At 57.0% G+C, this 16,207-nt stretch overlaps 2 protein-coding genes across 4 annotated transcripts in view; both read right to left on the bottom strand.

Moving 5' to 3' along the window:
• The window catches only part of PGM2L1 (phosphoglucomutase 2 like 1), a 45,353-nt gene extending 41,030 nt beyond the window's left edge, over positions 1-4,323 (bottom strand). The window contains exon 1 of the mRNA XM_009675833.2: positions 3,892-4,323. Within this exon, the coding sequence (XP_009674128.2) occupies positions 3,892-4,002 (111 nt within the window). The 5' untranslated portion in view covers positions 4,003-4,323. The remainder of the gene's footprint in view (positions 1-3,891) is intronic.
• Positions 4,324-8,536: 4,213 nt separating this feature from the next.
• KCNE3 (potassium voltage-gated channel subfamily E regulatory subunit 3) lies at positions 8,537-15,635 on the bottom strand. Of its 3 annotated transcripts, none has more exons than XR_011138787.1 (3): positions 15,545-15,635; positions 14,087-15,039; positions 8,537-12,001 (listed from the first exon to the last, which is right to left on the bottom strand). XR_011138787.1 is itself a non-coding variant. In XM_068930836.1 (2 exons), the coding sequence occupies exons 1-2, from the start codon at positions 15,598-15,600 to the stop codon at positions 14,724-14,726; spliced, it is 372 nt and encodes a 123-aa protein (XP_068786937.1). In that variant the 5' UTR covers positions 15,601-15,635; the 3' UTR covers positions 13,424-14,723. The 3 variants fall into 3 exon arrangements, 1 of the variants encoding a protein (XP_068786937.1); XR_011138788.1 differs by having other exon boundaries at positions 11,539-12,001; positions 15,423-15,618; XM_068930836.1 differs by lacking the exon at positions 8,537-12,001 and having other exon boundaries at positions 13,424-15,039.
• Between the last annotated feature and the right edge of the window lie 572 nt (positions 15,636-16,207).

The following is a 16,207-nucleotide window of genomic DNA, read 5'->3' as shown; positions in this document are numbered from 1 at the left end:
CTGAAGACAGTTTTCACCTTCTTCCCAAACTGTTCCCACTACTGCACTAGCCCCTTTCTTCCATCAGGATAAACATTCATGCAGCTACATTGAGTTTAATCAACAATGAATCTAACTTTAGAAGAAGTCTGTCCTTCTTCCCACAGTCTGGAACCGTTCCCTGAACAATTGCATGAATATTTGCACTGGATCAACTGGAGAGGAAAGGGGAAGTACAGCAACAAGGAAGGGCGAGACTACTTTCTTTCCCTGGCAGTGTCATTACTATCCAATTATGGAACAAAAACATCTGTTTCTCAGAAAAATTTAAAACTAATAGACCACCTAGACTTCCATAGACCAGCAGTTAAAAAACACAAAAGACCCTATTTCACATAGAAAGCTTAAGTGGTATTTGATGAACTAAGTTAACAGACATAAGTGACAGACTATACCTCAAAGCAAGTCTTAACTAAAAAGACAGCAGTATAGCTTATTCAGGGGTATAAACACCAGTGCCATAAATTGAGTTTCAAGACTTAATCTGTTACAACAGGCACTAAATCACAATACTTGTGTTATTGTTGTGTTGACAGGGTTTCTCATTTCGCAGAGTTCTTTATTTTCTCTCAGTAGTCTAGTCTGTACAAAGACGGGGTGTGTACCCGCTCCAGCCCAGAATCAACTATTTCAATGACACACAATTTTATTTTCTGTCCTTTAATGTGATAGCTTGCAGTGTATCCAAGTAATTCTGAAGAATTTATTCTCTCATTTATACTCATTTCCTGGACTTCGTTTTCCCCTGTTTTCTTTCTTAAAGTATGCTTAAAAGGCTTTCATATTTACAAAACACTCCATTCTCTCAGATACACCCTATCATAACACCCACAACCCCTTACAACAGTTTTGTGTACAAACATTCCCCTCTAACTTTTTTTGTATACAGTCAAAGTTAAGCTACAGGGAGCATGCTCAGGGAATGAGAGCCTTGTCAGCAATACTGCAGAACTAATTAACAAGCCAGCAGCTGACAGCTTGAGCTTAAGCTTCATTTCTACATACAGACTGAGGACCTACTGAGAGAAAGTGAGAGGGCACCCTTCATCTGCTCTGACTTCACACATCAGCTGTGAATCCTTTCTTCGTGCCCACGTTTTTGATGAAATAGATCAGGCTCTAAAACACGCTGTTCTCCCTGCAAAATTCCACCAGCTGTTATGCCAGTATTTGATCCTCAGAATTACACTGAAAGCCTCCTCTACCGCTATGCGCAACAAATGCCCAGCTACTGTGCTAAGCACACCTTATTTTCATACTACTCTGAGAAGTATGTGGCACATTCTCACCACTGTGTAAAGCTACTTAAGACAGGCAAATAAAATAATTACTAGAACCAGGGTCCAAATTCTAACATTTGCTCTATGCAGAAGCAGATTTGTTGGGGACACATGCTGTGACATAGCTTTCTGCACAAACCAGGCTCCTTCAAGGGTCTCACGACAGATGTAAGAAAGCTAAAGAGTACAGAAAACAGAGTTAAAAAAAAGGGAAAAACACAGGAAATTTGACTAATGGTTTATATAGTTTGTGAATGGGGATAGAACAAGAAGGAGATGCCACTCATATTGAGAGATTATTAGCTGGCGTGACTAAAAGAAAGAGTAAACACATGGCAATTAAGGAGAGAGGAGGAATATTTGTTAGTGAGTTTCCTTTACGCTAGTTGCTAGAAAAAATAATGGAAATGGAGGATATTGATGGGAAAAGGGAGGAGAGCAGCAAGATGATCATAGGGTTGGGTTCCCTGCCACCTCACCCCCCCACCTCCTATAACAGCAATAGTTTTAGGAGAGTTTCCCACAGATATCCAAATCTAAAAGAACAGAGAATGCAGTTTTAATTAGGGCTCTCCAAAGGGGGAGGGGGGGAGGAGGAAACATAATTTTAAAAATTAATTACAGCAAGTAATTTTCAATTAACTTAGAGGACAAGTGCTTCCCAAAACTAACTACAGCTGTGAATGTAATTCACTGACCTTCTTCAAAGCAAAATCTGTGCAAGTCCCTGCAGCTAAGGAAGCTAGGGGGTGGGGAAGGAGACGCAGCTGCTTGTTAAGTTGTTTGGTAAGCAGTAGACCTAAAGAGACCCCATTTCCTAGGTCTGTGATGAAATACAAGGGCACCAGGCAAATCCCTGCTGACCTCAGGCTTGCTGGTTTCTCCTTGCACACCCTAGCCTTCCCTTCTCACAGCACCTGCATCTCTCATGCACCCTCTGTGGCAGCTGCACAGTAAATGGTTCTGACCTATTCATGCTCCAAGCTATGCAGCTGCAGGGACACTAATTTCAGCCTTTCTCCAGTCAATTTTGACTTCTCAGAATTCGCAGGAACTCTTAGAAGCCTATTTAGTTCAGAAGTTCAAGAATCCTTGTAGGAAACAACACGATTATCACACAGGGAAGCATGGCTAAAGAGCTACAATGAAATGCTACCGGAAGGGTCAATTTAACTGTAGCTCTTCACAAAAATGAAGGTGACTAGAAACAATAACATTTCACTAATGCTGCTTTTAAACAGGATACTTTCACCTGCAAAACTTATACTTTTCAAAATTAAGTTTTCCTAGCTCATATTTTTAGGATAAACATATCCATCTATTTAAAAAAAACAAAACTTTCAAAAACATTTATAATCAAAAAAGTTGAGGGGTGTTCAGTCTGGGTCTAGCAGTTATCAAGTGTATAATCGTGAAGGTTACTTCTTTTCCACTCTTTCCCTCCCCACGCCACTGTTCCCTGGTTTTTTCGTAACAGCTCTGAGTCCAGAATGCACAGATGGCAAGTGTTAATTCATACAAAAATGAAAACGCAGAACATATTTTCAAGTGGCCGAAAGCTCATTCAACAGTCGTCATATAGAATTAGAATCTACTTGTAGCCCAAATCACAGCTTTCTCACGCTTTGACCCTGGCAGAATGAAACTAAAGAGGAAACAGTATGAACACACTCCTTGTAGCTACTCTTTTTTCATCCTCACATGAGGAATATTTAAAAAAAAAATTAAGCCACACACACAAACCTAAAGCATTGGTGCATGAGTTCTGTAGTTTCCCCTCCTCCCATTCCCAAGATGTTATTTAAAGCATACGCCATGGCGTTTCAACCAGGCAGCTGAAAAGAAAGCACTCCTTCCAACAATGAGTTAAGCAAAGGAACCTCCAATGCAGTATTATTATAATGGCCCCCAAACTCACTTTGGCTAGTTTAATCAGAACTAACCAAGCCTGCAGGCCTCCTGACACCCTGGCAGAGCCAAAATTGAAAGAAGCATAACAGAACTTAGATCTCCAAAGCCTGATTTTTTTTTTTTTTTTGGGGGGGGGGGAGGGAAGTAGATTCAAGAAGCTAATGTACAGAAAATTACATCATTTCATTTTAACCAATTGCCTTTTCAGGCATGAAACATTGCTTCCTTGAACCCGAGTCCATGAGATGCGTGTTTCTGCATCGATAAAGAAGCAGCAGCAACGTTAAGCAGGTGCCGCACTTCACATGCCAGCAAGATTACATCATACCATCCTTCCTTCAGCTGCCGGTCCAGGAGGGCCACACACCTCCCCTCGCTCAGGCAACGGGTTTCTTCAACCAAGGCAGCCTGTTCAGCTCTGACCAGCCTCGGTTACCTCTCAAAAAGCCACCTGTCACCTTACCTGTTTTCATAGGGAAAGGCCTCAGAGGAAAGGACCAACCCATCAGAACATGAGATGCATACGGTCTCACAGAGAAAGGGGGGGAGAGGGGGGAAAGAAAGGACCAAACGCGACACAAAACAGGACGGGAAGGAGATGGATGAGGCAACGCGAGGGATGGCAAACACCCCCGCACCCCCTCCACCACCGCACACCCACCTTGTCCCAGCTCAGCCACTGCCACACCGCCTTGTCGAGCTGCGCATCGCCGGTGCTGCGGGCCACCAGCACGTTGGAGTTGACATCCCCGCCGGCTTCGCGCTCGCCCATGTCGCCGGGCCGGGTCAGGCCAGGCCGGGGGAGCCTCGCCTCGCCGCTCCGCGGTGCCGGCGGAAGGGAAGGCGGCGGCTTCACTCCGCGACGCCCGGCGCGACACCGAGCATCGCCAGGGGACGGGCGAGGAGAGGCGGGCGGCGCGCCGAGCGCTCTTTACCTCAGCGCAACGGTCCCGACGCCCAGTAACGGCGGCGAACGCCGCCGGCAACGGTCGGGACGCGCGCGCGCGCGCGCCCACCCCCGCCAACGAACCCCCCCGCTCCCCTCACGCTGCCGGCGGCCGCGGCTCGACAACAACGCCGGCCCCGCCCCTTCGCCCCGCCCTAGCCAATCACGGCACGGGCGCCCTTAGCCACGCCCCCTCCCCCGGGTGGCGGGGGCAAGGAGACTTCGCGCCGGGCTCCGCTCGCGGCGCCCCCACTCTCCCCTCCACCCCCGGCGCTGATTCGCCCGAGGCCAGGCGCGCGGCGGTGCATGCTGGGAAGTGTAGTCCGCGCCCCGCCCGCTGCTCGCGGAAGGCAACGGCACGCCGGGCTGGGATGAGACTACAACTCCCGGCAGCCCTTGCGGGCGCCCATTGCGTGTGAGGGGAGGTGGCCAGGGCCGGGGAGGGGCAGCAGGTCTACCTCCCTCACGCAGCCTGCCCTGCCTCAGGGCGTCCCAGCTTCTGCCGTCACATAACACCCCCCCTCCTACAGCCCCCCTTCTCGGCCTCCCCGTGGCAGCCCTCGTGGTCCCACCACCCGCGGGTGCTTCCACGCACCGTTTATTTACGGGGACGCAGGAGGCCTGGGGAGCGTCATGGCTGAAGGCAGAGCGGACCCCCAAGAGGTCGCCCGCTTGCCACAAAACAGCGGCCCCCCGCTCTCCCCGCTGCCCCCAGCGCTATTCCCTGAGGTAAACGCCGGGTTTTGACTCGCCTCCGAAGGCGGAACAGAAGCAGCCCGGCCCTAGGGAACAAACCTGCCTCCAAACGTGCTCCCAGGCCGCAGCAGCCATTAAATTGGAAGGGGAACCCTAACCTCCCTCCCTCTCTTTCTGCGCTACCCCCTCGCCTCAGTCCTAATTTAACTTCCTGTCCCTGTGGTTCATCCAGGCTCTCTACCCCAGCAGGCCGCTGGGGTGATCCCGTCTCCCAGCGCATCCTTGGAGGGTTACCATAGCAACCGGCAGCACTGCGGAGAGAGCCGCTCGCCCCGGCACGGCAGCGGGAAGGGACGGCTGCTCCGCAGGCCGCTCATCCCGGCACGGCAGGGAAGGGACGGCCGCTCCACGGCCCGCTCGTCCCGGCACGGCAGCGGGAAGGGACGGCCGCTCCACGGCCCGCTCGTCCCGGCACGGCAGTGGGAAGGGACGGCCGCTCCACGGCCCGCTCGTCCCGGCACGGCAGCGGGAAGGGACGGCCGCTCCACGGCCCGCTCGTCCCGGCACGGCAGCGGGAAGGGACGGCCGCTCCACGGCCCGCTCGTCCCGGCACGGCAGCGGGAAGGGACGGCCGCTCCACGGCCCGCTCGGCACGGCACGGCAGCGGGAAGGGACGGCCGCTCCACGGCCCGCTCGTCCCGGCACGGCAGCGGGAAGGGACGGCCGCTCCACGGCCCGCTCGGCACGGCAGCAGGAAGGGACGGCCGCTCCGCAGGCCGCTCGTCCCGGCACGGCAGCGGGAAGGGACGGCCGCTCCGCAGCCTGCGGTAAATCAGGGTTCCAGCAGTGGAAAGGAAGGATTTGTTGGGAAATGTAAGTTATAGACAGGAACAATCTGTCATGCGAAGCTTGGAAATCTCGGTTTAACACCCTTTCCTCTACAGAGGAAGACTTGCAGGGACCAATTTCTTGGCTCCAAACCGAACAAATCCTTCTCCAGCCCGAAGGACTGACCTGGTGGGAAGAGATGAACCTTTTGACTGGCCTGTTACACCACACTGCTGATAAAAGTCGGCAGAAGATAAAAGCAAGAAGAAGGAAATAGATGGAAATCGTCTTGTATCATCCCTAAAGGACGCCCTGCAGATTGCTTCTGCAAGTAACTGGAAAGGCAATAAGGCATGTTGTTAAAATGAAACTTCATGTTTCGATTGCTTCGATTTTTGCCTCTCTCCTTTTGTTTCCTCTCCTATGTACTTAATGAACGTTTTAAAATATTTCGAATGGTGATTTTTCCACCATCAGTGTAAGCAGGCCGAAGTTTTTGTACGTGAAAGCTTGAGTCTCCTTAAATGGTTTCACACTGGACGGTGGCAGCCGTGCGCACACCCGGGACTGTCAGCGCTCGCAGCTCGGAACAGGATTTGCCCTTCATCACAGCTGTCTAGACAGGAGAACTGTCAGTCCCTTGGATATCAACGTTCCTTGGTGGTAATTTCCCTGAAGAAAAGACTATCATTCACGGATGAAACACCCTCATAGAAGATGTTTAATTCAGAAACAGCTTTGCCAGGAATAACCGCAGCCTGGAAGGTTTGAATCTTCTTCACAGGGTCTCTCGCAAATGCCCCCAAAGTCAAAAAGTGGTTATCCAGGTTCCAGTACTTCCTCGTGAGAAGACTTTGGGTAGCTAGCTCGGAGACATCGCGTTGCATAACGAAGATGACGGGCAGCCAGTGCAACTCCAAAGCAGGGCAATCGTATAAAAAGATTATAGTGATACGGCTTAGATAGCGCTTACAGGGATTTGATGTGTTGAGATGGTACGTATTTGAGATGACAACTTGCTCCAGCGCATTTAAGGGTTGAGAAGAATTATGAAAGCTGATTATGCTGTTGCAGGGAGGTTAGACTGAGTCCCAGACCTAACTAGACCTAATCTAAGGGTCCGAGGCACAGCATGTGGGTGCGTGCGCACTTGGCTCGTGCTTTTCAGGGAAAGGCCCTGTTCTCTATGCCGCTGTGAAAGCCAGGGTTTCCCCCAGGTAGCACAACTGCAACTGCGAAATGGCAGAGAGCTGGCTGGGCCCCCAGGATGAGCTGTTTTTCTGCCCTCCTGGTTTCTGCAGCAAACAGGGACATACGAGATGAACCCGAACCTCTCGGCAGGCAATTTTCACATCCTGACTTGGCAGCGCCTCTTTTTTTATTATTATTATTTATTTATCCAGCGCCAGGGAATTTGGGCTCGCCACCTCTCGGCATCCTCATCGTTTGTGCTAAAACGCATTTTAGAGGCTCCCGTGACTAAGCACTTAATCTAGGCTTTAATCAACTGCTGCACGGGGCTAATAGCATTTGCAGAGGGCTAAGCAGCGCAGTGGGTTAGTGTGCCGGGTTTTTGCCCGGGTGAGCCGCATACCAAAGCCTATCCTTTACAAACCAGCAACCTTAATGCAAACCTGATTATTTTTAATCCTTCATGCTCGGCGTTAATAGCTTGTATGCATGCTCTGCTGAGCAACTGACTGCCCAGCCACGTCCATCTGCAGAAAAGAGATGTGATGGGCCCATTTCCCCTGACGGGAGAGCAAGGAAGGTGCGTGGATCAGGCAAACCCCCTTTTATCCTCTCTATCAGCCCCGAAGCACAGGGTAGAGTCTGTGGAACTGAGAAAATTTGCACTGAAAACCTTCTGTACGGAGGAGTTCTTGACATCCCAGATGTCTGGGATCTTCTGACTATCTGATGGTACCTTGGTCTTTATGAAGAAGTCTTGCTTTTTCCTACCCGATGCTGCAGTTTCTCGTAGGTATGTACACAGTAGCCAGGTTGAACTGAATCGACCCGCAATTGCACTGCCCAGGGTTGTTTTTATGATCAGCCTTCCGATAACGTCCTTATCACTTATCACCAGCACGTGCATGTCCTCCCTTACCTGGGCCAGGCCCAGGTCACCCTTGTCTTCTCCTGGATGGAGATACCTGCTTCTCCTGCTCCTGAAAACCTTCTCTTTTTTATTTTGATTTAAATCACTTCTTTTTCTGTCCTTACTCTGAGCAATGGCGTCATTCTAGCTGTGAAGGCATGGGAGCATCAGCAGAGCAAGGTTTGCAGGGACAGGCTGTGTCTTTGGTTCGATGAACTGATACATTTAGAAGAAATGGATGTGTTTTGGATGCTGGAAGTTTCTGACCTGAAGAAAGAGCTTGTGCATCCAGAAGCAGCCCCGATTCCTGTAGTAATGACCTCATCACATCCCGGAAAATCACTTCAACGTGACACAGGCAATGACCGACTCGCTATCGCTGAGAAGGGCTGATCGAGTTACCTCTGCTCTAGCTCCAGAGGAAGATGGGCAATAATAAATAAGTAATGTCACTGCTAAAAACCTCTCATGTTTGCATAGGACACCATCTCTGGAGGGCTGTGCATGGCCTGGCCCAGCAATGTTACAGCTTTGAGTCCTGCTTCTTGCGGGTAGCGATTGCCGCCAATGTACGAGCCACTTTCAGCCACTCCAGCTTTCCCACCCCTCACTTTGGACCTTCTGCTAATACATGTCTGCAAGAGAAAAAGAGAGCTCAGCAAGTCCCTTTAATTGCTAGTGGTCATTTAATTAGCAAATCAATGTTGCCCAGCTGTATCAATGCACCAAGCTTGTCCCGGAGCGCAGGAGCCACCACCAGCGCTAGGAGCAAAACGAGCAGCCACGGCCGGCGAGGAGGCCAAGCGGGGCTGGAGAAAGCAGGAGAAGCAGCCCAAGAAAGCACAGGGGAGCCCCCACTGCATGGCAGGGGACGCTCACCCGGCCTTCGACCACTTCAGTGCAGGGGACGCTCATCCTGCGTCCGACCGCTGCAGCATAGGGGATACTCGTCCAGTGTCCAACTGCTGGAGTGTAGGGGACGCTCATCCTGCATCCAACCACTGCCATGCAAGGGATGCTCATGTGACATCTGACCGCTGCCACGCAGGGGATGCTCGTCGGCTGGTGTCTGGCCACTGCAGTGTAGGGGACACTCATCCAGCATCCAACTACTGCAGTGTAGGGGACACTCGTCCAACATCCAGCCATTGCAGTGCAGGGGATATTCATCTGACATCCAACTGCTGCTGTGCAGGGGATGCTTACCTGGCCTCCAGGCGCAAGGGACGGGCATCCACCTCTGACCTCTGCAGCGCAGGGGATGCTCGTCCAGCATCCAACTGCTGCCGTGCAGGGGAGGCTCATCCACCTCCAACGGCTACAGTGCAGGGGACACTCGTCTGGTGTCTGACCACTGCAGTGCAGGGGACACTCCTCCATCATTTCTCTGCCCAGATGGGAACTGGGAGCATTCTCCCTTTCCCTCTCTCCTATTTCTACAGTTCCCAGGAGTATCTTTGCCTGTTTGCCATAAGCTCCATACTCAGGAGCTCCTCGTGCCCTAGCCGGGACTGTCCCCGCCTGCTCCTTCCCTGTGCACCGTCGCCCTTGGCTGGCTCCGGTTTCCCACGAGCTCTGACCTGCTCTCTCGCACGGGCAGCACAAACCTTTCCCTACCCCAGTGCCCACTCACACTGCCAAACCGGCTGCAGCCTCTCTCCCCCCACGCTCCGTCGGCATTTCCTGGCATTGGCTGGCGTCGCTGGCAGATCCCATCGCTTATCAGGTACCGTGCTACTACAATTTAACCTTGCACATTTCTTATCAAAACACCCGGTATCAAAACAGTTCCAGGAACAAGGCGACACACACAGCCGTCGCCCCGACAGCCGTCTCCTTGCACTCCCTGCTCCCAGTATAGCAAGGTCAGCCTCTGATTCCCACATAGATGAAGTTTCGACGTGGGTTTGCGGCCCCATTTTAACCAGTTCAAGTTATTCAGCATGAAAACGCACGTGATGGTTGGGAGCTTCACACAGTTTTATTTTGGGCTTCATGGCTGGCAGTGACCGTCTTCAGCGCTCCTGTTGCCCCAGCGCTCCTCTCCCCATGCGTGCACATGCCGTCTGGCTAAATCGTGTGAGCATCGCCCAGAAATCACCCGCTTTTGGGGCTGCGGTGCAGGGAGTGAGAGCTGAGCACAACCACATTTGGGTGAGAAATCCCTGGGCTCCAGGATTAGTGCCTAAAGTAGCCTCTACATACTTTCTCTGGTGGCTGGAGCAAGTGTCACTTTGTCCATGCGTCACAGAATCACAGAATGGCCAAGGTTGGAAGGGACCTCTGGAGATCATCTAGTCCAACCCCCCTGCTCAAGTAGGGTCACCTAGAGAACATTGCCCAGGATCGCGTCCAGGTGGGTTTTGAATATCTCCAGGGAAAGAGACTCCACAATCTGTCTGAGCAACCTGTTTCCATGCTCAGTCACCCTCCCAGGAAAGAAGTTTTTCCTCATGTTCAGACGGGCCTTCCTGTGTCTCCGTTTGTGCCCATTGCCTCTTGTCCTGTGGCTGGGCACCACGGAGAAGAGTCTGGCCCCATCTTGACACCCTCCCTTCAGATACTTGTAGACATTGATGAGATCCCCCCTCAGTCTTCTCTTCTCCAGGCTGAACAGGCCCAGCTCCCTCAGCCTTTCTTCAGAGGAGAGATGCTCCAGTCTCCTTATCATCTTTGTAGTCCTCTGCTGGACTCTCTCCAGGAGCTCCATACTCCCCAGCTCTTATCCTGGGGAGCCCAGCACTGGACCCAGCAGTCCAGATGTGGCCTCCCCAGGGCTGAGGAGAGGGGCAGGATCACCTCCCTCCACCTGCCCGCAACACTCTGCCTAACGCAGCCCAGGATCGCATTGGCCTTCTTGGCCACAAGGGCGCACTGCTGGCTCACGGTTAACTTGTCCACCAGGACTTCCAGGTCCTTTTCGGCAGAGCTGCTTTTCAGCAGGTCAACCCCCAGCCTGTCCTGGTGCCGGGGGTTATTCCTCCCCAGGGGCAGGACCCTGCACTTGCCTTTGTGGAACTTGAGGAGGTTCCTCTCCGCCCAGCTCTCCAGCCTGTCCACGTCCCTCTGAATGGCAGCACAGCCCTCTGGTGCATCAGCCACTCCTCCCGGTTTGGGATCATCAGCAAACTTGCTGAGGGTGCACTCTGTCCCTTCGTCCAGGTCACTGATGAATACCTTGAACAAGACTGGACCCAGGACTGACCCCTGGGGGACATCGCTAGCTACAGGCCTCCAGCTAGACTCTGTGCCACTGACCACAACCCTCTGAGCTTGGCCATCCAGCCAGTTCTCAATCCACCTCACTCTCCACTCATCCAGCCTGCACTTCCAGAGCTTACCTATGAGGATGTGATGGGAGAGAGTGTAGAAAGCCTTGCTAAAGTCCAGGTAGACAACATCCACTGCTCTCTCCTCATCTACCCAGCCACTTGTCCCATCAGAGAAGGCTATCAGGTTGGTCAAGCATGATTTCCCTTTGGTGAATCCATGCTGACTCCTCCTGATCACCTTCTTGTCCTCCTCATGCTTAGTGATGACCTTCAGGAGGAGCTGTTCCATCACCTTTCCAGGGATGGAGGTGAGGCTGACAGGCCTGTAGTTCCCTGGCTCCTCCTTCTTGCCCTTTTGGAAGACTGGAGGGACATTGGCTTTCTTCCAGTCCTCAGGCACCTCTCCTCATCTCCAGGACCTTTCCAAGATGATGGAGAGTGGCCTAGCGATAACATCCGCCAGCTCCCTCAGCACTCGTGGGTGCATCCCATTGGGGCCCATGGATTTGTGGATGTCAGGTTTGCCCAAACGATCTCTAACTCAATCCTTCTCAACCAAGGGAAAGTCTTCCTTTCTCCAGCCTTCCTCTCTTGTCTCCTGGGTCAGGGATTCCTGAGGGCTGGCCTTAGCAGTGAAGACTGAAGCAAAGGCAGCATTCAGCAGCTCTGCCTTCTCTGTATCCTTCGTCACCAGGGCACCCGACCCCATTCAGCAGTGGACCCACGTTTTCCCTAGTCTTCCTTTTGCTATTGATGTGTGTATCATCCTACTTATTGTCCTGCTCCCTCCTCGCAGGATCCTGAACTCCACCATCTCATGGTCACTGCAGCCAAGGCTGCTCCCAACCTTCACATCTCCAACCAGACCTTTTTTGTTTGTTAGTACAAGGTCTAGCAGCACACCTCTCCTTGTTGGCGTCTCCACCACCTGGGTCAAGAAGTTATCCTCAGTGCTCTGCAGGAACCTCCATACCCCCGTTTTCACATCCTCATTTCTGTATCTTCATTTCCATATCCTCATTTTCATGTCTCCATTCCCATACCCCCATCACCAAACCCCCATTTCCATATCTGCATTTTCATATCCTCGTTTCCATACCTCGGTTCCCACACTGCTGGTCCCATTCCCCCGTTCCCCTACCCCCATTTCCATACCCCCATTCCCATACCACATTTCCATATCTCCGTTCCCACACCCCTGTTCCCACCCCCGTTCCCACCCCCCCCATTTCCACACCTCCCCATTCCCGCACCCCCATTCCCGCATCCCTCTTCCCACCCCCTGTTCCCGCATCTCCGTTCCCATCCCCCTCTTCTCGCACCCCTGTTCCCACCCCCACTTTCCACACCCCCGTGTTCCCGCACCCCCATTCCCACTCCCTGTTCCTCCCCTGTTCCCACATCTCATTCCTGCCCCCTGTTCCTCCCCGATTCCCACACCCCCATTCCCACCCCCCATTTCTGCACCCCCCCATTCCTGCACCTCACTTCCCACCCCCCTGTTCTTGCATCCCTGTTCCCACACCCCCCGTTCCCGCACCCTCATTCCCCTGTTCCCCCCCATTCCCGCACCCCTGTTCCCACCCCCCTGTTCCTGCATCCCCATTCCCACCGCCCCGTTCTCCCCCCGTTCCCGCACCCCTGTTCCCACCCGCCTGTTCCTGCATCCCTGTTTTCACCCCCCCATTCTCTCAGCTGTTCCTGCATCCCCGTTCCCGCACCCCCGTTCCCACACCCCCATTCCCCTGTTCCCCCCATTGCCGCACCCCTGTTCCCACACCCCCGTTCCTACCCCCGTTCTCCCCCCGTTCCCGCACCCCCTTTCCTGCACCCCTGTTCCCCTGTTCCCATTCCCACACCCCCGTTCCCACACTCCTGTTCCTGCATCCCCGTTCCCACACCCCCCCGTTCCCACCCCCTGCTCCCGCACCCCCATTCCCCTGTTCCCCCCCGTTCCCACCCCCCCATTCCTGCACCCCCCCTCCCGCACCCCCATTCCTGCTTCCCTGTTCCCGCATCCCTGTTTCCGCACCCCCCCGTTCCTGCACCCCCGTTCCCACTCCAGTGCCCCCATCCCCCTTCCTGCACCTCGATTCCCCCCGTTCCTGCACCCCCATTCCCACCCCCCCATTCCCGCACCCCCGTTCCCCCCTGTTCCCGCACCCGTGTTCCCACACCCCCATTCCCCCCGTTTCCACCCCATTCCCGCATCCCCATTCCCGTTCCCCCCCGTTCCCACATCCCCCTTCCAACCCCCCCGTCCCCACACCCCCGTTCCCCCCGTCCCCCCCCCATTCCCACTCCCCCCGCTCCCCCACGCCCCCCAGTTCGCAGCCGCGCTGGAGCCGAGCGGGGGGTTTCGCCGCAGGCGCCGGGAGCCCCGGCAGCTGCCGCCGGGGGACACTGGCACCTCGTCACCCCCCCGGGCCCGGCCCGTTTGGGGAAAAACAGCGGGTTTGGCCATTTTTTTTTGTTTTAAGGCGTGCTCCGCTCCAACAGCACCGCGACCCCCCGATGTCGGGGGGGGATCCCCCAGCTCCCGGCCCTGGGGACCCCCGCGCCGACGCCACGGCTCGTCCGGCTGGAGGAGACGGACGCCTGGGGGATGAACCCCCCCCCCGACCCCGAGCCGAGGGAGCGCGAAACCTCTCCGAGGAGGCGACGGGCACCCAACCTCCTCCGCTTTATTTGCCACTAAAGCTGCCGGAGGGGTTTGTTTGCTTTTCCCAACCGCAAGGCAAACAGGGCGAAGCCTCTCGAATGCCGGGTCAGGAGCGAGGTGGCGGAGCGCCGAGAAACCCCGCCGGCCGGGCTCGGCGACGGCGGCACCTCGGCCGGGCCGCGGGCAGCCCCCGGCCTTTCCCGCCGCCCCGTTTGACGGTCCCGGCCGCTCGGCCAAACGCGTCCAGTTTAATAGCGGAGACGAAGCCGAGGAGGCCGGCAGAGCCCGAGAACGTCCCCTTCCCGGTGGCCGCGCTCGCGGCCGCGAGAAAGAAAAAAAAAAAAAACCCACCTCGGAGACCCGCGGTACAAAAGGGCAAAGCTACAGCCGGCAGCGCAGGAAGGAAGCAGGAAAGACTCCAACATCGCTGTCCCGAGCCCGCCAGGCCTGGGTGAGGGGGGGGACGCGGAGCAGGACGCCTCCGGCCAGGCTTGGGCGATGCTCGGGGCGGGAGCCGGTTCCCGCGCCCGGCGTTGGGGACGTCCCGCTCCGAAAGGCGTTCCCGGGCTCCCCGGCCCAACGTCGTCGGCCCCGTCCCGTCCCCAAACGCCCAGCGCCGCCGACCCCGCGCCTCGCTCGGGGAAGAAGCAGAGCCGACCCGCTCCGGATACCGCCACCTCCTTTAATACCCAGCGGGAAAAGCGGGGTCCAGCCCGGCTCTACAACCACGGCCGTCGGCGCTGAGCTCCCGGCGGCCCGCGCCGTCCCACTGAGCGCAGCAACGATGCTTTTTCCTGTTTTAAAGCCCCCGGCCAGGATCATCGCCGCGCGGACGGTGACCCTGGCCGCTTTCCCACGCCGCTTTCGGCGGGGGGGGGGGCCGAGCTCGACGGCGGCGCGCGGGAAAGCGAGCGTGGAGCCGTCCGCCCGGGCTCAGCGCCGGCCCGAAACCCTGCGGAGCCCCTCGCCGGGGGCGCGCAGCCCGGACTCAGATCATGGACACCCGGTTCTTGATGTAGACGTGGTAGGGATCGCTCCGCTTGTCCACCTTGCGCGACCTGGTGTAGCCTAGGATGAGGCTCCCCACCGTGGCGGCGAAGAGCGTCATGACGAAGAGGATGTACATGTAAGCGTTGTCGTTGCGGCCGGCCTGGCCGGGGCGGCCGCTGGCGTTGAGCGCCGCCGGCCGGTCCGGTCCGCAACGCGCCGCTCCGTGCAGCGTCCGGTTCAGGGTCCTGAGCACGGCGTGCAGGCTCTGGTGCCACGCGGCCGTCCCGTTGCCTTCCTCCATGTCCCGGCCGAGCCTGCGGGGAAGGCGAAGCGGCGTCAGCCGGCCGCGGTACCCCCGCGGCACGGTGCTGAGCGGCCTGAGTTGGATGTCGCGCCCTTCGTTTCCCGGCCCGAACCGAGCTGAACCGGCTTCAAGCGCCGCCGGCTAGCAATAAGCATCGCTCGCGGAGGTTTTTTGTTTTCCCCGGGCGCAAACCCTCGCGGGGTCCCGCACCCCGCCAAGCCCCCCGGGGCACCCCGCCGGGTCTCGCTGCTGTCACCCGCGTCGCCTCGTGCTCGCCCGCCCGCCGGGGACGCGCAGCGGGGAGGGGGCCGCCTCGCTCCCCGCGCCGGCCCATCGCCCCCCGCTCCCGCCTGGCGCGCCCCTCGAAAGCCGGGGGGGGGGGGGACACCAGACCTCGGCGAGGAAGAGGATGGTGCACCCCGGCTGCTTCCTCCGCCGCCTTGGGCCCTGCAGAGTGGATTTTGGGGAGGAGGGAGGGGGGGGTCGGCGGGGCCCCGGGGGGGGGGGTCACTCACCCGCCGCCCTGCCCTGCCCTGCTCGCTGCGGCCGGGCCGAGCCGCCACTGCAGCATCGCGCCCGGGCGCCCGCGGCTGCCGCCGCCGACCGGCCCCCGGCGGGGCAGGGCCGCCGCTGCCTCCTCCCCTTCCCGGCGCCCGCCCCCTCCCAATCCCAGCCCCCCGGGGGGGGGGGTCCTGCTGCTGCCCCGGGGGTCCTGCACCCACCTCGAGGGTCCTGCTGCCGTCCCGGGGGATCCTGCACCCACCTCGGGGGTCCTGCTGCTGCCCCGGGGGTCCTGCTGCCGTCCCGGGGGTCCTGCACCCACCTCGAGGGTCCTGCTGCCGTCCCGGGGGTCCTGCACCCGCTCCGGGGGTCCTGCTGCTGCCCCGGGGGATCCTGCTGCCGTCCCGGGGGATCCTGCACCCACCTCGGGGGTCCTGCTGCCGTCCTGGGGGTCCTGCTGCTGCCCCGGGGGTCCTGCTGCCGTCCCGGGGGTCCTGCACCCACCTCGAGGGTCCTGCTGCCGTCCCGGGGGTCCTGCTGCTGCCCCGGGGGTCCTGCTGCCGTCCCGGGGGATCCTGCACCCACCTCGGGGGTCCTGCTGCCGTCCCGGGGGTCCTGCTGCCGTCCCGGGGGTCCTGCACCCACCTCGGGGGTCCTGCTGCCGTCCCGGGGGTCCT

Source organism: Struthio camelus, chromosome 1 (assembly GCF_040807025.1).
Source record: "Struthio camelus isolate bStrCam1 chromosome 1, bStrCam1.hap1, whole genome shotgun sequence".
NCBI classification, from domain to species: domain Eukaryota; kingdom Metazoa; phylum Chordata; class Aves; order Struthioniformes; family Struthionidae; genus Struthio; species Struthio camelus.
This window is presented reverse-complemented; position numbering and strand designations above follow the sequence as displayed.

Bases quoted from the DNA above. Each gene is read 5' to 3' on its own strand.
- KCNE3 (XM_068930836.1), bottom strand. From the start codon at position 15,600: ATGCTGCAGTGGCGGCTCGGCCCGGCCGCAGCGAGCAGGGCAGGGCAG. The intron at 15,040-15,544 runs GTGAGTGACCCC...CCTTCCCCGCAG, and splicing joins AGGGCAGGGCAGGGCGGCGG to GCTCGGCCGGGACATGGAGG.